The sequence below is a fragment of the Limulus polyphemus genome, unplaced genomic scaffold, assembly GCF_000517525.1.
Source record: "Limulus polyphemus unplaced genomic scaffold, Limulus_polyphemus-2.1.2 Scaffold482, whole genome shotgun sequence".
Lineage (NCBI taxonomy): Eukaryota > Metazoa > Arthropoda > Merostomata > Xiphosura > Limulidae > Limulus > Limulus polyphemus.
Genome location: NW_013666092.1, coordinates 487,394 through 502,526, shown reverse-complemented (window position 1 = coordinate 502,526; position 15,133 = coordinate 487,394). Strand labels below are relative to the sequence as shown.

Below are 15,133 nucleotides of genomic sequence, written 5' to 3'. Positions count from 1 at the left end.
CAGAACTGCAGTTCATTATGTAAATGTTTTAGGTACATTACACTCAAACATAATAGTAATACTTTAAATTGGTGGTCTTGCTCTTCATTTGTTTTTTTCTCAAGTTAATTATCATGATTTTTCAGTCCTTTTAATTTAAGGTCACCCTTTTATTTTTTCTCAATATCTCTAAATGTTTAGTCACATCTCCATTGCATTCTTTGGTTTATATGTCTCAATATTTTAGACTAACTTCACAATAACAATTTTCACATAAAGTAAAATCACTACAAATCATGCAGTAGCGAAAAGATTATATAACATTATGACAGCTTTATGCGTATAAAATATTATCTTGATATTTTTAACAACTACCTACAAAATAACTATAAATGCTTAGTATCTTTAAATATGATTTTGGTCAAAGTACCGTTGAGATTTACTCATAAAAAACTAGCAATTATGCCTGTTTGAAAAAATTACTAACCTCATCATTTCTCTCAGATAGGTTCTTTAGAGTACCTTTGTATCTATCAAGACAGTTCTGAAGTTTCAACAAAGCACAGGCAGGACTGAGAGAGTAAAATTCCTTGTCATCCACATGTTCAGAAATAAGTTTCATCATTACTCTCACTACCTCTTCCACTCCCTGTTTATTGTGCTGATTTATGTCATTCAAAATGGTCTTGAGAAAATTGCATAAGAGTCATATTATTATTTGTAGTCACCATGGAGATTTTTAATTTTTTTCTGGGTCTTACAGTAAAGCTTCTTAGACAATTTTTAAACTCTAGTAAGTTATTGTTTTTACTCAAGATGAGCATCTGAGTTCAATAAAAAAGTAACCATAGAGACAGATAAAAAAATTGAAAGTGAAACAATTTTTTCATATGCATGCATGAAAATATAAAATAAATATAATTTTTAAATGATACCAGTGGTATAAAGACACCTTACAAAAGTCTACAATTATCAGACTTGTAATGTTTGAAATGTAGAGTATCTGTAATAATACTCGTAAAATTTTTTAATATTACAATATATGGTATAACAATACAAATTAAAGCATCATTAATAATCAGTATAAGTTCCTAGGAACTCAGCACCAATATAAAGTATAATACTACAAATCAAAGCATAAAAAATAAGGTATGTGCATTACTTTATACTTTAAACATTCAAACTAATTCTTTACGGTTTAGCTCAGTCAGCAAGACAGTGCAATTCTTTTTGTATTAAAGAAGTATATTCTGTAATCAGCCTTACCCATCAGATAAGTACCATCAGTAAAATGAATCTTATTATTTATACAGTATTCGATATCACTAAACACAGATAATAAACAACAGAGATTCCAAAGCAGATCATTTTGGAATTCAATAGTCAAACTTTCCAAATCAGAATGATGCCCATAAATCACAACCATCTTTTTCAAGTTAAGTTTTATTCTACCTTTTGAGTGTTTCCTCAACTCTATAAACATCTAACTTATTGCTAATCCTATAAAGAAGCATGTCACTGAAAGCCTTCTGGGGATCTCGATATACATCAACCATAGTGCTTGGTAATGCAAGTGCACCATCAAATTTAATATGTTGTGTACTAGTAGGGCTTTTACAAAGGGTAAATGTCTACCTCTGAAGGTTTGAACACATTACTGCATAATTTCCTAATGACATCATCAAATACTAGTTCATATTTGATTGAAAACCCATTTTATTATACAGGTAATCCAATCCATATGAATGAAAAAAATATATTCAGATGTAGTTGAAAAATACATTATACAGAACAATAATCATGTTTTTATATTCTGAATTTAAAAACATGCATGTTGTTTGTGTATATGCATTTGATGCTACATGCGATACTCGTACAGCTACACACAGTAGCTTGCATTATAAGAGCACCCTAATGTAGCCAATTAAAAGTTATCCAGCTAAATATACCCCCCTCCCATGTTTCACCATAATTGTTTGCTCCAAATGCACTGAATGAGATACTATGTATAACATTTTGAGGATTTGAGCTTCTAATAAAACTAATTTTGTTTGAGTAATGGCCATTATACAAACCAAGACATCAAATTGTTCATGTATGTAACACTTAGTTTGTGATTACTCTTTAAACATTGCAAATGATTTCTGTTAACAACAGAGATAAACAAAAACAAATCTGACACTGCTGAATGCCACCTAACAAACATTCAAAAGTTTAAAACCATTTTCAAACCTCTGACTAGTGAACAAATCTTCATAAACAGCCCTATGCACTACATTTTTGTGCCAGTGCTCAAAACTGTTTTATTGCTTGAATGATGTCTTAGATATTTCCTTTCTTCCAGTCAATCCATTTCAATTATGTTTTCTTTATGCTACTACTAGTTACGCTTATGTTTCTCTGAATCATCATTCACTTAATTAGAAATCAATCTACAGTTTCAGCCAATGGGTAACCTCATCACTTCTAAACATGTTCTTCCTAATAAAGCAATTCAGTTTATGTAGAGAGACAACAAGTGTATGCATGCTTTTGAAGAAAATTGATTGGCTTCCAAGTGCAACAATTGTACCTGTCATCATAAGCACTACCACGTTATTGTAAAAAAATATGGTAAGCAATATATTGTTTTCATGTGAATCAAAGATATTTTATTGGCAACTGATACGAAGGAATGTGAACTATAGTAGAACCTTGATTAATGGGCAGGCACATTGAAACAACAGGCACTGAGCCATAAAGGGCAGACTTTTTCAGTCTCCTTTTTTCTACTATTTGTAACAAAAATAAATTTTGCAATAATGGGCACCTTAATATTCTGGACTAACGGCAGTGTCTTTAGTTTTGTTCTCTGTATGGGCACTCGATAAAGCAGACAGTTATCCCTTTCGCTGCAGGCAGGTTAAAGTGCACATGTCATGACCTTTTAGAGAGTTTTAAAAATTTTATTAAATAACTTTACTATTACTTATAACACTGTAAGTACTCAAAATCTTTGTTTTTTGAAGTATTTAATATTCATTCTTCTATGTTTTAATAAAGATAACTAAAATTTAAGCACTTGTGAATAAAGAGTATTTATTAGTTGATGAATAAGTTTGCTGAATGGGAAGTAGGATTTTATAACTATGTGCAAAGTGCTTCCATTTCTTTGGAATCAAAGTGGATGAAGAAATCCCAACAGTTCCTGGAGAAGACAAGGAAAACAACATTCCATTGAGTGAGCTGATGACATGTCTGTCATACATAACCAGAAATGAAGAAGTTTTTACATCTGCACAGTTTGAAGACTGGGACAAAGATGCTCCAGCAACAGAAGAACTTGAAGAGAGATGGGAGCAATGAATTGCAGGAAAGCCTTCTCAAAGTGAAAAGCCTTCTCACTTTGGATGATAAGGATCCAACCCCTTTGTCCAAGTCAGAACCACTATCCACCAACATCAAATCATTCGTGCAAGCACAACAATGGGATTTTGACCTAAAATAATTTGCACTTGAGGAGGTTTATCAGACATTTTAGACACTGTCATGACTCTCAAGGGTCAATTGCAACACCACCAGTGTAATGTGACAAACAAGCATCTATTAAATTAAAGACTTTTTTACAAAGTAAACACATAACCAATAACATAAAGAATAAGAGTACACATTTGCTATACACATATTTGCACTAATGACGTAATGTGTGTGATGTACAAATGCATGGTAACTTTTTACTTGTACATGTATTTTCATACCTATGGAATAGAAAGAAGTTTAAAAAACATGTATTTCTTTGTTCCATTTATTTAATGTTTTTACAGTAAAACATTGCTAAAATACACGTAACAAATATGGCTCTAAATGCATACACCAAACAAAAATGGAGCACCTATAAATTCAAAAATTTAGTACGGTCAATATGAAATCCAGCTTTGCATGGCTCATTTTTTATATTAAGGGCACCTTGCTATAGAGAGCATTTGGATGCAGTCAGAAGGATATCCTTAATGTCAAGGTTATGCTGTATATTTTAAACTAGGCCACATAAAATGTTTTAAGGTATTGTAACATCCATATCTATTCATGTAATTTGAAAGATTATGTTTTCCTCAATTAAGTCTCACAATCAAAATAATATAAGGACCATTTCATTAGGCCATACCAAATATCTCTATGGCCTGCCAATCAGAAAAACATGGAACCAGTTAATGACTTTCTAAACAGCTGGTGCAAGTTGCAAGGTAGTCTTTAATAATTCAATGTTGGTTCATCAGGTGAGGCAAGTGACATACTGCCTCATATAGAATTTCCATGTCCCTAAGCTTAAATATATACCAAATACATTTTACCAATTTTCATGTTTTAGTTTTAATGATATATGAAAGTGTAATAAAATATTAGGTAATTGCTACCAAAGCTTCAATCACAATTTAGTATTTCTGCATAAGAAAAGAGTAAATGGGTTCAAACAAAGAATACTGAGTGTGTGTTAATGTGACCCATTGGTTAGACAAGTTACAAATTGCCTAATGATGAAGTAAGAAACAGGTTCTGCAGAGAAATGAAACTGCAAAATGAGAGATGTTGTGCACGCTGCCACTAGTTTTATCATGTATAACCTTTGAAATTTTACATTCACCTAAACACATTTTAATTTTATGGAATTGCATTTTATTTACCAACATTGGTAACTAATTAATATTTATGAGGTTGAGAAATTAAAAACATCAATATATTTTCAAAACTTTTCAAGAAGGGTAAATTTTAGAAATAAATAAATAAGTTCTCTTTTACTTAAAATATTATGTTGTTTCTGGTCTTAGCACTTGCCTGAATAATGTACTAGCACACTGAGGTTTAAAATACTAATTTCAGTTAAACATACTTTAAGTCAAGGAAAGCCTCAGATTTCATTTCAGAGAATTTTAAATCCTTCCAGTATTCAGGAAGCAATTCCTGAACACCCTACTTTTTTTTTCCACATCATGGGTATAACTAATTTTCTGGTGCACCTGGAGCTACCTTATGCCCTTGGCCCTCATCCAGTCAAACAAATTTTGTATGAAAATTTCCAAGATTATGAGAAAAAAAAAACCTTTTTAAAGTCATGCTTACGATTGTTAATTAAATTCCAACCTTCAGGGTCCTTTTCCAAGTGATCCCTGATAATGAATTTCAATAATTCACAAAACATAGAAATCATGTAATCAGACATTTCCACTATACCTAAAGACTTCTATAATGTTAAAGCCCTCACCAACATCTTACTCAGCCCCTTTAAAATTTTTGGATAAGCTTCATCATGGCCAAGAAGTTACTGTCTATAAGGTTTCTAAACTTTCCCAAAACATTATTTGCTTCAACAAAATTACAAAGAACCTAAGAGTTCTTCCCACCCCCTTATACATATTAAGTAGTTATGGCATCTTATTATCATCATCATTAGCCAAACAAAATAGTTTAACACCTCAGACAAAAATGTACTCTTTTTCAATAAGTTTACCATTTAATTCTCTTAACATATGCATAAAATAAAAATAAATAAAACAGGACTATGAATTTGTGTTACACACCAAAAAACAATGTATGCAAGTATGATAATAAGTTAAAAGTCAATACAAGTAATAGATATAAAGTGGTTATATTTTCAATACAACAGATTTGGTAAAAGCTCCTACCTCTGAAACACCTTCCTTATGAACAGAGTTTTGTGACTGACCTAAAACATTACACCATAGCTGTGACCACACAGAATCTGGAGTTTTTATTTCTGTAAGGGTTGGAGCAGGTTCTAGGTGTGTGTCACTGTCTGGTTTCTTATGGTTAGAATAACTTGTAACATCTCTTTTAACTTTGATTTCAGGATTAACAAAAGTCTCCACCTTGTCTCTTCCTAACTTTTCTGAAGCTGGTAGGGTTAAAACTGTACGGATTTTATTTGTGATAGGTAAAGAACTTTCATGACATTTATCATCAGGATTTTCAGAAAGGTCGTCATCACTGCTGTATTTGTCAACATCATCTTTGACATAAGAAATATTTTTATCAATTTTGTCATTAGGATTATTTGAAAGGCTTTCATTACTGCTATAGGTGTTCACTCCATCTAAAAGACAGTTCCCACTAGCACTTGAACAACCAAAGATACAAGGGTCTGTTCTTAAACTTTCATTACATTTGGATGTACTACTTCCTTCCTCATGATCTGAAAAGTTATGATACTTTTTTTCCATCATTTCATTTCTTCTATGCATATGTAATTTCTCTGATTGGCTCATTTGTTCACTGTCTCCTGTGTCTAGACACAGTTGTTCAGCAACTGTTAATGTACTGACATTTTTATTATCAGGAAACTTATGCACAATATTAACTTTGTCAGTGGAAGAGCTGTTTTCTAATGCTAAAGAATTCCATGACTGTTCTGGAAGTGTCTTGATTGATAGTTGTGGTGAATGTTTCATGATATTCCAAGAGAGTTCATAAGAGTTACTGAGGCTCATATCTTTCTCATCTCTATCACTTTCATCATTCATCTTCAAGTTTCTTAGAGAATTCTCCTGAAAAAATAAAGATAAAAAAATTTAACTTTTAAAGAGTAACGGCAAAAAATATATACACAGGATTATTAGTTAATTTGTAGTAACCAACAAGTGTTGGGGAAGACATCAGGCCAAATTAAACTTAATCACCATGCTCATAAGTATGTCATTTTTCTTCTGAACTCATATTTAACTTTTGTTTTTCTTTAGGTTAATTGGAGGCTTGAGGGTGAGATTGTTTTTGAGCAGGTGTATGCATTTCACACTAATTTATTTTTTTTCATTAAATTAACTTAAGACTTTAGAGTATAATTGCTTGCATATTCATTTTTAGATAATAACTTTTTTTATCATTAGGTTAACTGAGTACTTGAGGGATGACATTTTGTAAGTCTATTTTTACTCAGTAAGTAGTTTTTTTTTAATAAGGTGAGAACTTCAGAGGAAGATTGTTTTATAAATTTTTACACTGTAATTAGTCTTCATTAGTTTGAGTGAAGTCTTCAAGGTCAGATAACTCTACTTATAAATTTCAACATAGTGAATAGTGTTTTGGCCAGATACTAAATATCTGGTCAGGTTTTTGGTCCAAATAACTGAATACTTAAATCATTTATTTCCATTTCACAGGACACTAGATATATGGGATACATCAGAAAATATACAAGCAAATACAAAGTTTTGGAAAAAGTAGAAAAAAAATGGAAATTAAGTAGGATGCAGTATGGTACATGAATATACCATGCATTTCTATCTTCTTGTAATATTATAGCATTTACTCAGAATTCATTCTTTGTTCTGAATATGCAGGTTCCACATAACATGTAGTTGAGAAGACCATTAAGTTGATTTCATTCTAGCTGCTTTTGTTGATCTTTAGTATGTAAATGCTTGTTTTTCATATGGATGGATCAGATTTGCTGCAGTTTTACTCATCTTAACAACAGTATCCTTCAATGGTCATTCAGATGATATCTTTAGGCTACAAACTCACCTCTGTTAGAATGAGAACTACCAGTCACATGTGTGTAGCTCTAGTCACTCTGGATAAATGTGACATTTCTTGCACTTTTTCTCATACAAAGCTTCTTTTTGCCCTCTAAGCAGTGCTAAAAAGTTTTCTTGCTCAAAACACCAATCTATCTAAACTATCAATTTCATGCCATTTTTTAACATGTACATATTATGTGACTACTCTCCACCAATATTGGTGCAGCTAGCTCCTTCTGCTGTTCCTGCTCAATCCTCACTTTTGAGAATTGCCAGGCTCTAAAAGACGAATCCTGCATCCACATTTATGAGGAGGACATGAAACATTCACTCAACCATAGGAACAGTGTACAGATGTTCTGTTGCTGGTATTATGATGCAGACAAAGTCCCACAAACTCAACTGTAATAATGTGGAAAGAACCTCCTGCAACCAGAATTAACGAGAAAAGGGGGCCCCTACTGCACATAACTGTAGGAACAGGGTGGTGTCATCCCGAACCCAGTATATCAAGGAGGATCCTCTTCAGGCTGGGCTTGCTCCAAATGACAGATGTCCACCTCAGAAAAAGCATCCAGGGGAAATGGAGGGAAGGAAACCAGCTTTGCCCTTTTCTCACTGGGTGTATAATCATGAGTATGTATGGTAAACTAAATTTCTAAACTCACTCAGGAGAAAGCCACCATGTTCCACCACCCCAGTGATTGGGAAATGGTAAAGACTCCTGTGCTTCACTTAAAGAAAAAAGGGGGAGGTAAATGTGATGGGGAATCCAGAGGAACTTCACACAGAAGAAAGTGAAATGAATGTCTGGGAATCCCTATTTTGAAAAGCAGACTGACTCCAATTTATTCAAAGATTCAGCAAGGATGAGCAGAAATCCCCTTCTTCTTTACTCAAGAAGTCCATGATTGATAGTCCACCACTGAGTGAAACTTACTGATGTCTAGAAACATATATATATATATATACACACACACATACACACACATATCCCACTGGGTATGCTACCAGTGGTCTTGCCGAACACCCCATTTCAACAGTGAGCATTATAGTACAATCAGTAAATAGTGTGGGTTTGAGGCAAAGTATACCTGACCAAGCAACACCCACCACAGAGTGAGATCCCATTATCAGTGGTAAAATGAGGGTTGCTGAAATTAAAGCATAAATGAAAGGAAATGATAGGACTTACCCCAGTCAAAGGCAAAAGGAAGTGTAGAAAGAGATGATATCCACCTGAGAAAGATATAGCCAGATATGCAGATAATGAGCAACAAAGGTATTGGGAATAGTCCACTTTCCACATGAGTGATCTCCTCCAAAGGACAGGAAAGGGGAGCAGCCAAAGACATGGTGATATGACAAATTTGAAGAGAAGAAACATTGTGGAGACAACAACCTTCCATGGATATATCTGAATACGCCAGACTAAAGAGTGGACAAACCCAACCAGTTAGCATGACATGGGATAGATCACAAGAAAAGGAAGGGTTTCAGGGAATAAAAAGTCGGGAACATGAAACCCAAAAGAAGGCAGTATGTGCCACATAACACTGTAAATAGTGAATCAGACAAAAATACCAATCTGGATCAGAATGGAAGTACAGGTGGGTTATGGAAGGCAAGGAAATTGGTGTGAAAGCCAAACTACCTTCATGGGTAGCCTAGGTCTTAGGGAGAAAGGACTGGTTGGAATATAGGATGATACAAAAGAAATGGTGGAGGACGTGAGTAGCGTAAATGGCATAAATACCTAATTGACGACATCTTCAAGCAAGGAAGAGAAGGAAACAGGTCTTGGGGGAGAGATATTACATGGAACATGTAGATAAAGGTTTAAAGAAAGGACAGGAAAGAGCATAAAGGCCCATTCTGAAATTCCAATCAGGCAAATCAAAGGAACATGGAGAATGCATGACTTGAAAGGAGCAGTAAAGGAAGGAAATGACAGGGAATGACAAAATCTTTTGAAACATGGAAAAATGGAAGGTGTTTGACAAGGCCGGCTGATAGCTAGACATGCTTGGTAGAGGTAAGACCATATTGGAACCTTGGATTTATTAGTCAGGAATAAGATCGTCAAGGAGAAACAGTTGAATCAAGTAAAAGTGATAGTCTGTTCACTTATATTTCACTTTGTTTCCAGCCTGATTATTTCATCTAACAACATAAATTAGCTATTAAGAAATTCTGCATTATTTCATGACTAGTATTTAGACTGAATCTCATTATTAAGCTGACCTATCTCTTTGCTTGAAGGTTAACTCATTTACCTGTATATATCACAGCAATGACCAAAGGATATCATATTATGTAGCTTTCTATATTTGCTGAAGTATTTACTGCTCTTTACTCTTGTGTAATACAAGTTTTAAAAGGCTTAATTGTTACACAAATGGCATTTTCTATGACTAAGACTTATGATACAAAGGAATAGGCTGCCACCAAGGGAAGATGCTGAGAGCTTTGGGGTCTAGTAGAAGTCTTTTCCTGGATATAGGTCTTTTGATAATAGTCTAGAGCAGGGGTTCCAAACATTTTATAGTAATGTACCCCTAGTTAGTTTTCAACATTCTCATGTACCCCCACTGTGGTGCCATCAGTATTTCTTTTAGCTGCACTAATGTGTAGCTACTATGCCGAACCACTACCCTGCAAGTAATTTTCTACCCCCAGTTGAGAACCCCTGGTCCAGAGGTCAACAACTTCTATCTTAATATAACTATTAATTCACGAAGAACAGTACAAGGTAAACATATCCATGTTTCCTTCATACTGTTCTTCTTCACTAAGGATCATCATGGTGATGTGGAAACCAGCAAGTCTGAGACCAGAAGGAGCAGTCTGTACAAGACCATCAGATTTATGCCACCCAGAGTAATTTAACCCCAGCTTTAGTCAAAGCCTTTCAACATCTGAGAAAGACTAGATGTTCTGTTGGTGGATGACGTTTACCAACTGGAGCTGAGACAGCAGGCACTAAACTGCAATGTTAGTGGATCATGTGACAGTGGTAAGCCTCCTCTAGCTTGAAGGTATCCAGCTGATATAGCTGTGGATCACAGAAGAGATGGGAGTTGAGAAGCATTAATGGACAAGCTTCCAAGTGCATCCAATCATTCTACTATCCTAGGAAAAGGACATACTGCTCATCAGAGCATCAGGCTCCCTAAAAAAACGTACCATTGTTTGTTTACTCTTTTTTTTGACTTTATGCCACATATCTTGTTTTTCTGTATTTTTTGGAAGATCACATTTCCCCTTTTTAAATTAACAACTTTTAATAATCCTGTTATGATTATTCATAAATGATTTTTTTTTTTTTACTAAAGGATATGTTTTTACATTTATTGTTATCATTCTTAAAGGATACTGATTATCTTCTAGTTCTGTATGTGGTAGCAAATATATTTATTTCATAAATATAAAAGTGCAAGTTATTCTTATACATATTGTAAATATTTCAGTTTTATTCTTTAATTTTCTTATGCATTTTGTTTTAAATTTTTCAATGTTAAATTGTTTCATGTAAGCTTTAATCTTTATTAAATGATATTCCATTTTCCTATATTAAAATAATTGTATCCATGTAAAAAGGGTTATTTTCATTGTGTATGTAAAGTATTCCATTAATTTTTATTTGTAATATGAATGTTAATGGGTTCTACCTTATATAATGTATCATTATTAAAGGATTTATGTTAATGTGTGTGTTTGCTTGCATCATTTATAGGTTTAATTTTTATACAACATTTTATTTTTTTTCTGTAGTATATTTCTATGTCAAAGGGTATATTTGCCAATTTAGATCATGTAACAGTTTTATTTGTTCAAGAATTATGGTTTGTTTCATTTGTTTTGAATTTCACACAAAGCTACATGAGGGCTATCTGCACTAGTCACCCCTAATTTAGCAGTGATAGACTAGTGGGAAGGCAACCATCCACCATCAATTCTTGGGTTACTATTCTACCAACAAATAGTGGAATTGACCATCACACATTATAATGTCGCCACAGCTGAAAAGGTGAGCATTTTTGGTGACACAGATTCAAACCCATGACCATCAGATTGCAAGTCAAGCTTTATAACCACCTAAGATTCAGTGGGTTTAACTTACAATTAATTGTTGGCTTGATTTTGTTCTAGCTGCCTATGTTCCTTTGTTTTTTTCTATTAGCAAATACACATTTGTCAGGGAGGTGCTGTAATATTGCACATTGTTTTAGAATGTTGACAGCATTGTTATTCATTCGTTCAGACTGTAGAATAGGGGCACCCCTTTAGTTAAAATGTAAAATTTTAAAAACATTACATTATTTATCAGAGTACCCTAGTTGGAACACAATGGTGCTCAAGTGAGTTGCTAATTTTCACTTTCCTTTAGGGGTGAATCAGGTTAAATGAGGATTAAGCAATTGCTTGTCTGATTCTCTTAATAGAAATATTAATGTTCTCTTTAATTAGTGAGCTAAGTTAGTCTTGTTGGTAGATCAGATAATAGTTGCAAATGGACTCACTCTTGACCTTCACGACGAATTGGCCAGATAATCTAATCAGTGTCAATATCTGCTTTTTTGTTGTTTCAGGAACTAAAGGTTTATTGACATATTTAAGGAAGTGTTTTGGCTAGAGAAAGCATAATTACAGAGGTTTATGCAGATTATATAACTGCAGAATTAAATCTGTCCTAGTACAAATGCATCAAAATTAGGAAAATTAGTCTCAAGAAAAGCAGGAGAATGCATAAAAACTTAATCCATAACCAAAGAGCTTACAGGTCCCCAGTAAGCCCTGTACCTGGACTCCTTCCTTAATGGTGCACATTCTCTCGCTTCGCTTGGTAACGAAAAAAAAAATGTGGGTCCCCACTTCTAATTTGCCTCCTATACCTCTGTTTGATATAGATTTTACATAAAATATCAGAGACTTATAAAAGATTTACTCAGGATTTCACTGTGTTTCAATAAAGTTCTCACTTTCAATTTCTGATAACAGGTCAGTATATTTTTCTGTTCTCTCACAAAGTCAACTTTAATTTTCATTTGTGCAGGTATCATTTGGCTTTCACCTGAAGTTTAACCAAGTTCTTTATGTTTGCAATGAGCAAACCTCATATGTATAAGTTGCTTCATGAGCAAGTGGAACATTGGTTTATATTTGAAGTTCAGATTATTACTGTTTGAGTGAAAAATCTAAGTATTTCATAGAGGTTAAAACAAGGGTTAACTTTATTATTTTACATTTTAACATAGGTACATTCTCTGTTAACATTTACCTTTTATATTATATCTTAAGTTACAGGAGAAAGGAACCTGCACTAGCAAGAACTCATTGTTTATTAAAGTCTTCATTGCTTTAGCTAGTCCTACACCTTTCTACACAAAAACATAAAATCATCTGCCATACTGTGAACTACATATCTGTTTACTGTGTTGTAGTGCATTGTTGTTTGTATTTTAAGCTGTGAGATTATCATTAAGCATTTGTTCTGTGTATAAACCTGTGTTTGGTATCTTTCTTTGTGGCTAACTGTTACAGCTCTTTAGGGAATATGCACCCAAACCTGAGATTTGATAACCTCCAGTTATTAGTAGGCCTAACTTTTATGCTTTGCTGGTTATCTGCATAATATCCAGTGGTGTAATGGTGTGGGAACACATGGGAACAGCATTCCCTTACCTTTTTTTTTTAGCCAGAAAGCTGTTCCCTCCCTATTTCAAACGAATCCAATGTTACAAATCTCAAACTTCATAAAGTTTTGCCCACCCAGAAAAGAAAGAATCATTAATCCTTTCATCCCAGTTGTAGGCAAGTTATCAAAGTATAACAAAAGAAAATATTGCAAAATAAAATGTGTAGTTCTGTTAGTATTGATCACAAAGTTCCAAACAACTTATGGTCAGAGTTTACACTTCTCACCTTTTCACACTTATTTTCTGTACTTATTATATTGTTAGCAACTAACTTAGAAACTTGACAAAACAAAATTAATAGCACTATCAGGACTTTTCAGTACAAAAAATTCCAAACTAAATCTCCTAAGAATTTCTACTTCCAATCATTTCACACCTATTTCCTATGTTTATATTTATGTTAGTAGCTGAAGCAGAAACCTATTGAAAATAAAGCAATGAATCACCATTCTTGGCATTAGATCTTTCCCAGCTTCAAAAACACAGTTGGGTAGGGTTTATCAGCTTGTTTGTAGTACAGTAACTGGAACAATCATTGTGTAAAGTACTATATAAAAGTAAGAGAAAACATTTACAATATGGCTGTATACAATGTCTGATCCAATCCAATAAAATTATTAGATATTTGAATATTAGTTACATCCTGAGGTGGTCGGGATTTAGTGATATAGACATAAAAGTATATAAGAGCTTATGAACATCCCGTTTCCTTTTAACCATACTTGCACAGTAGCCAATAAATACTTAGTTTCCAGTAACATTTATATGGCCTAGTTTGGTTTAGCTAATATTTCTAACTTAGTCTTCTTGTTAATTACTTTAGAAGCCTTACAGAAAAGGGATATTTCTATTGTTTATGCAGACAAGTTAATTCATCCCAGCATATGGTTTTCAGAAGCAATGACAAAACATAAGGGGAAAAAGGCCTTACAAGCAGAGAATGCCATTAAAGAAATGAAGTTTCATTAATAACACTGACAGATAATAACAAAATTGTTTCAATCAGTCCTGGTCAATTTTTGACCAGTATCATAAGCAATATAAAACAATGGTTATTCACACCAACTTTTTCTCATGAATCAAATGGGTCATGGCCAGGCACTTCTAATTCCATTCCAAACATGAGTGGCCAGCAGAGATAAATTTAGACTTTGGAGAAAAGGAAATAGAGCTCCTTTGTAAATGTTTCAGATTGCCATTTTCCAAAACAACTACAGCATACAGAGACTTTCTAGACAACTGTAGGCGCCATATTCCATCAGATCTGAATTATTTAATTGGGTTTTCAAAAGTCGTCCCATGCAGTTCTTCTGAATGTGAACGAGGCTTTAGAAGCATAAAACCTTATCATTATGGAAACAAGGTCTAGGCTGTTAATCAACCATGTGACAAATCTCATATTCATTAGCTTCAAGGCCCTCTGATTCAAAACTGGAAACCAGACAACTATGTATACAAATAACTTAGCTGTCATCGTTCAGCAACTGATACACAAACAAGAAAAGCCAAATTCAAGAAACTCACTATGGACCAAACTTGGAAGTCCTGTTAATAAGTTATCCAGGAATCAAAAGTTCATGGTGAGAGAAAATTAATTTTTTATTATAACATTTTCAAATGTAGATTTCAATTACAATTACAATTTACAGCTACTATTTCTGAAATAAGCGTTTTCATGTATTGGTGATGTAATAAATACTAATCATAGTAACACTTTCAAAATGCATTCCTCATTTCTTTATTTAGCACTACACCACTGATCATATCATAAGGTTGCAGCTTCATCTATGTTTCAATGAGACTGGGTAGCACTAGTTGCTCTGAATAAATGGAATGTTTCTCAACCTTTTGGAATATCATTCACCCCTATAAGTTTTCACAACACCTCACTCACCCTAGTTCGAAAAAAGACAAAAACATACTAAATAAAAATGCAAATTTCTT

The 15,133-nt window shown here is 33.5% G+C and overlaps 1 protein-coding gene across 1 annotated transcript in view; it reads right to left on the bottom strand.

The window, feature by feature from the left end:
* LOC106458537 overlaps positions 1–15,133 on the bottom strand; it is a 62,505-nt gene that overhangs the window by 41,351 nt on the left and 6,021 nt on the right. The window contains exons 2-3 of the mRNA XM_013918056.2: positions 5,640–6,518; positions 467–664 (exon numbers count right to left, since the gene is read on the bottom strand). Of these exons, the coding sequence (XP_013773510.2) occupies positions 467–664; positions 5,640–6,494 (1,053 nt within the window). The 5' untranslated portion in view covers positions 6,495–6,518. The remainder of the gene's footprint in view (positions 1–466; positions 665–5,639; positions 6,519–15,133) is intronic.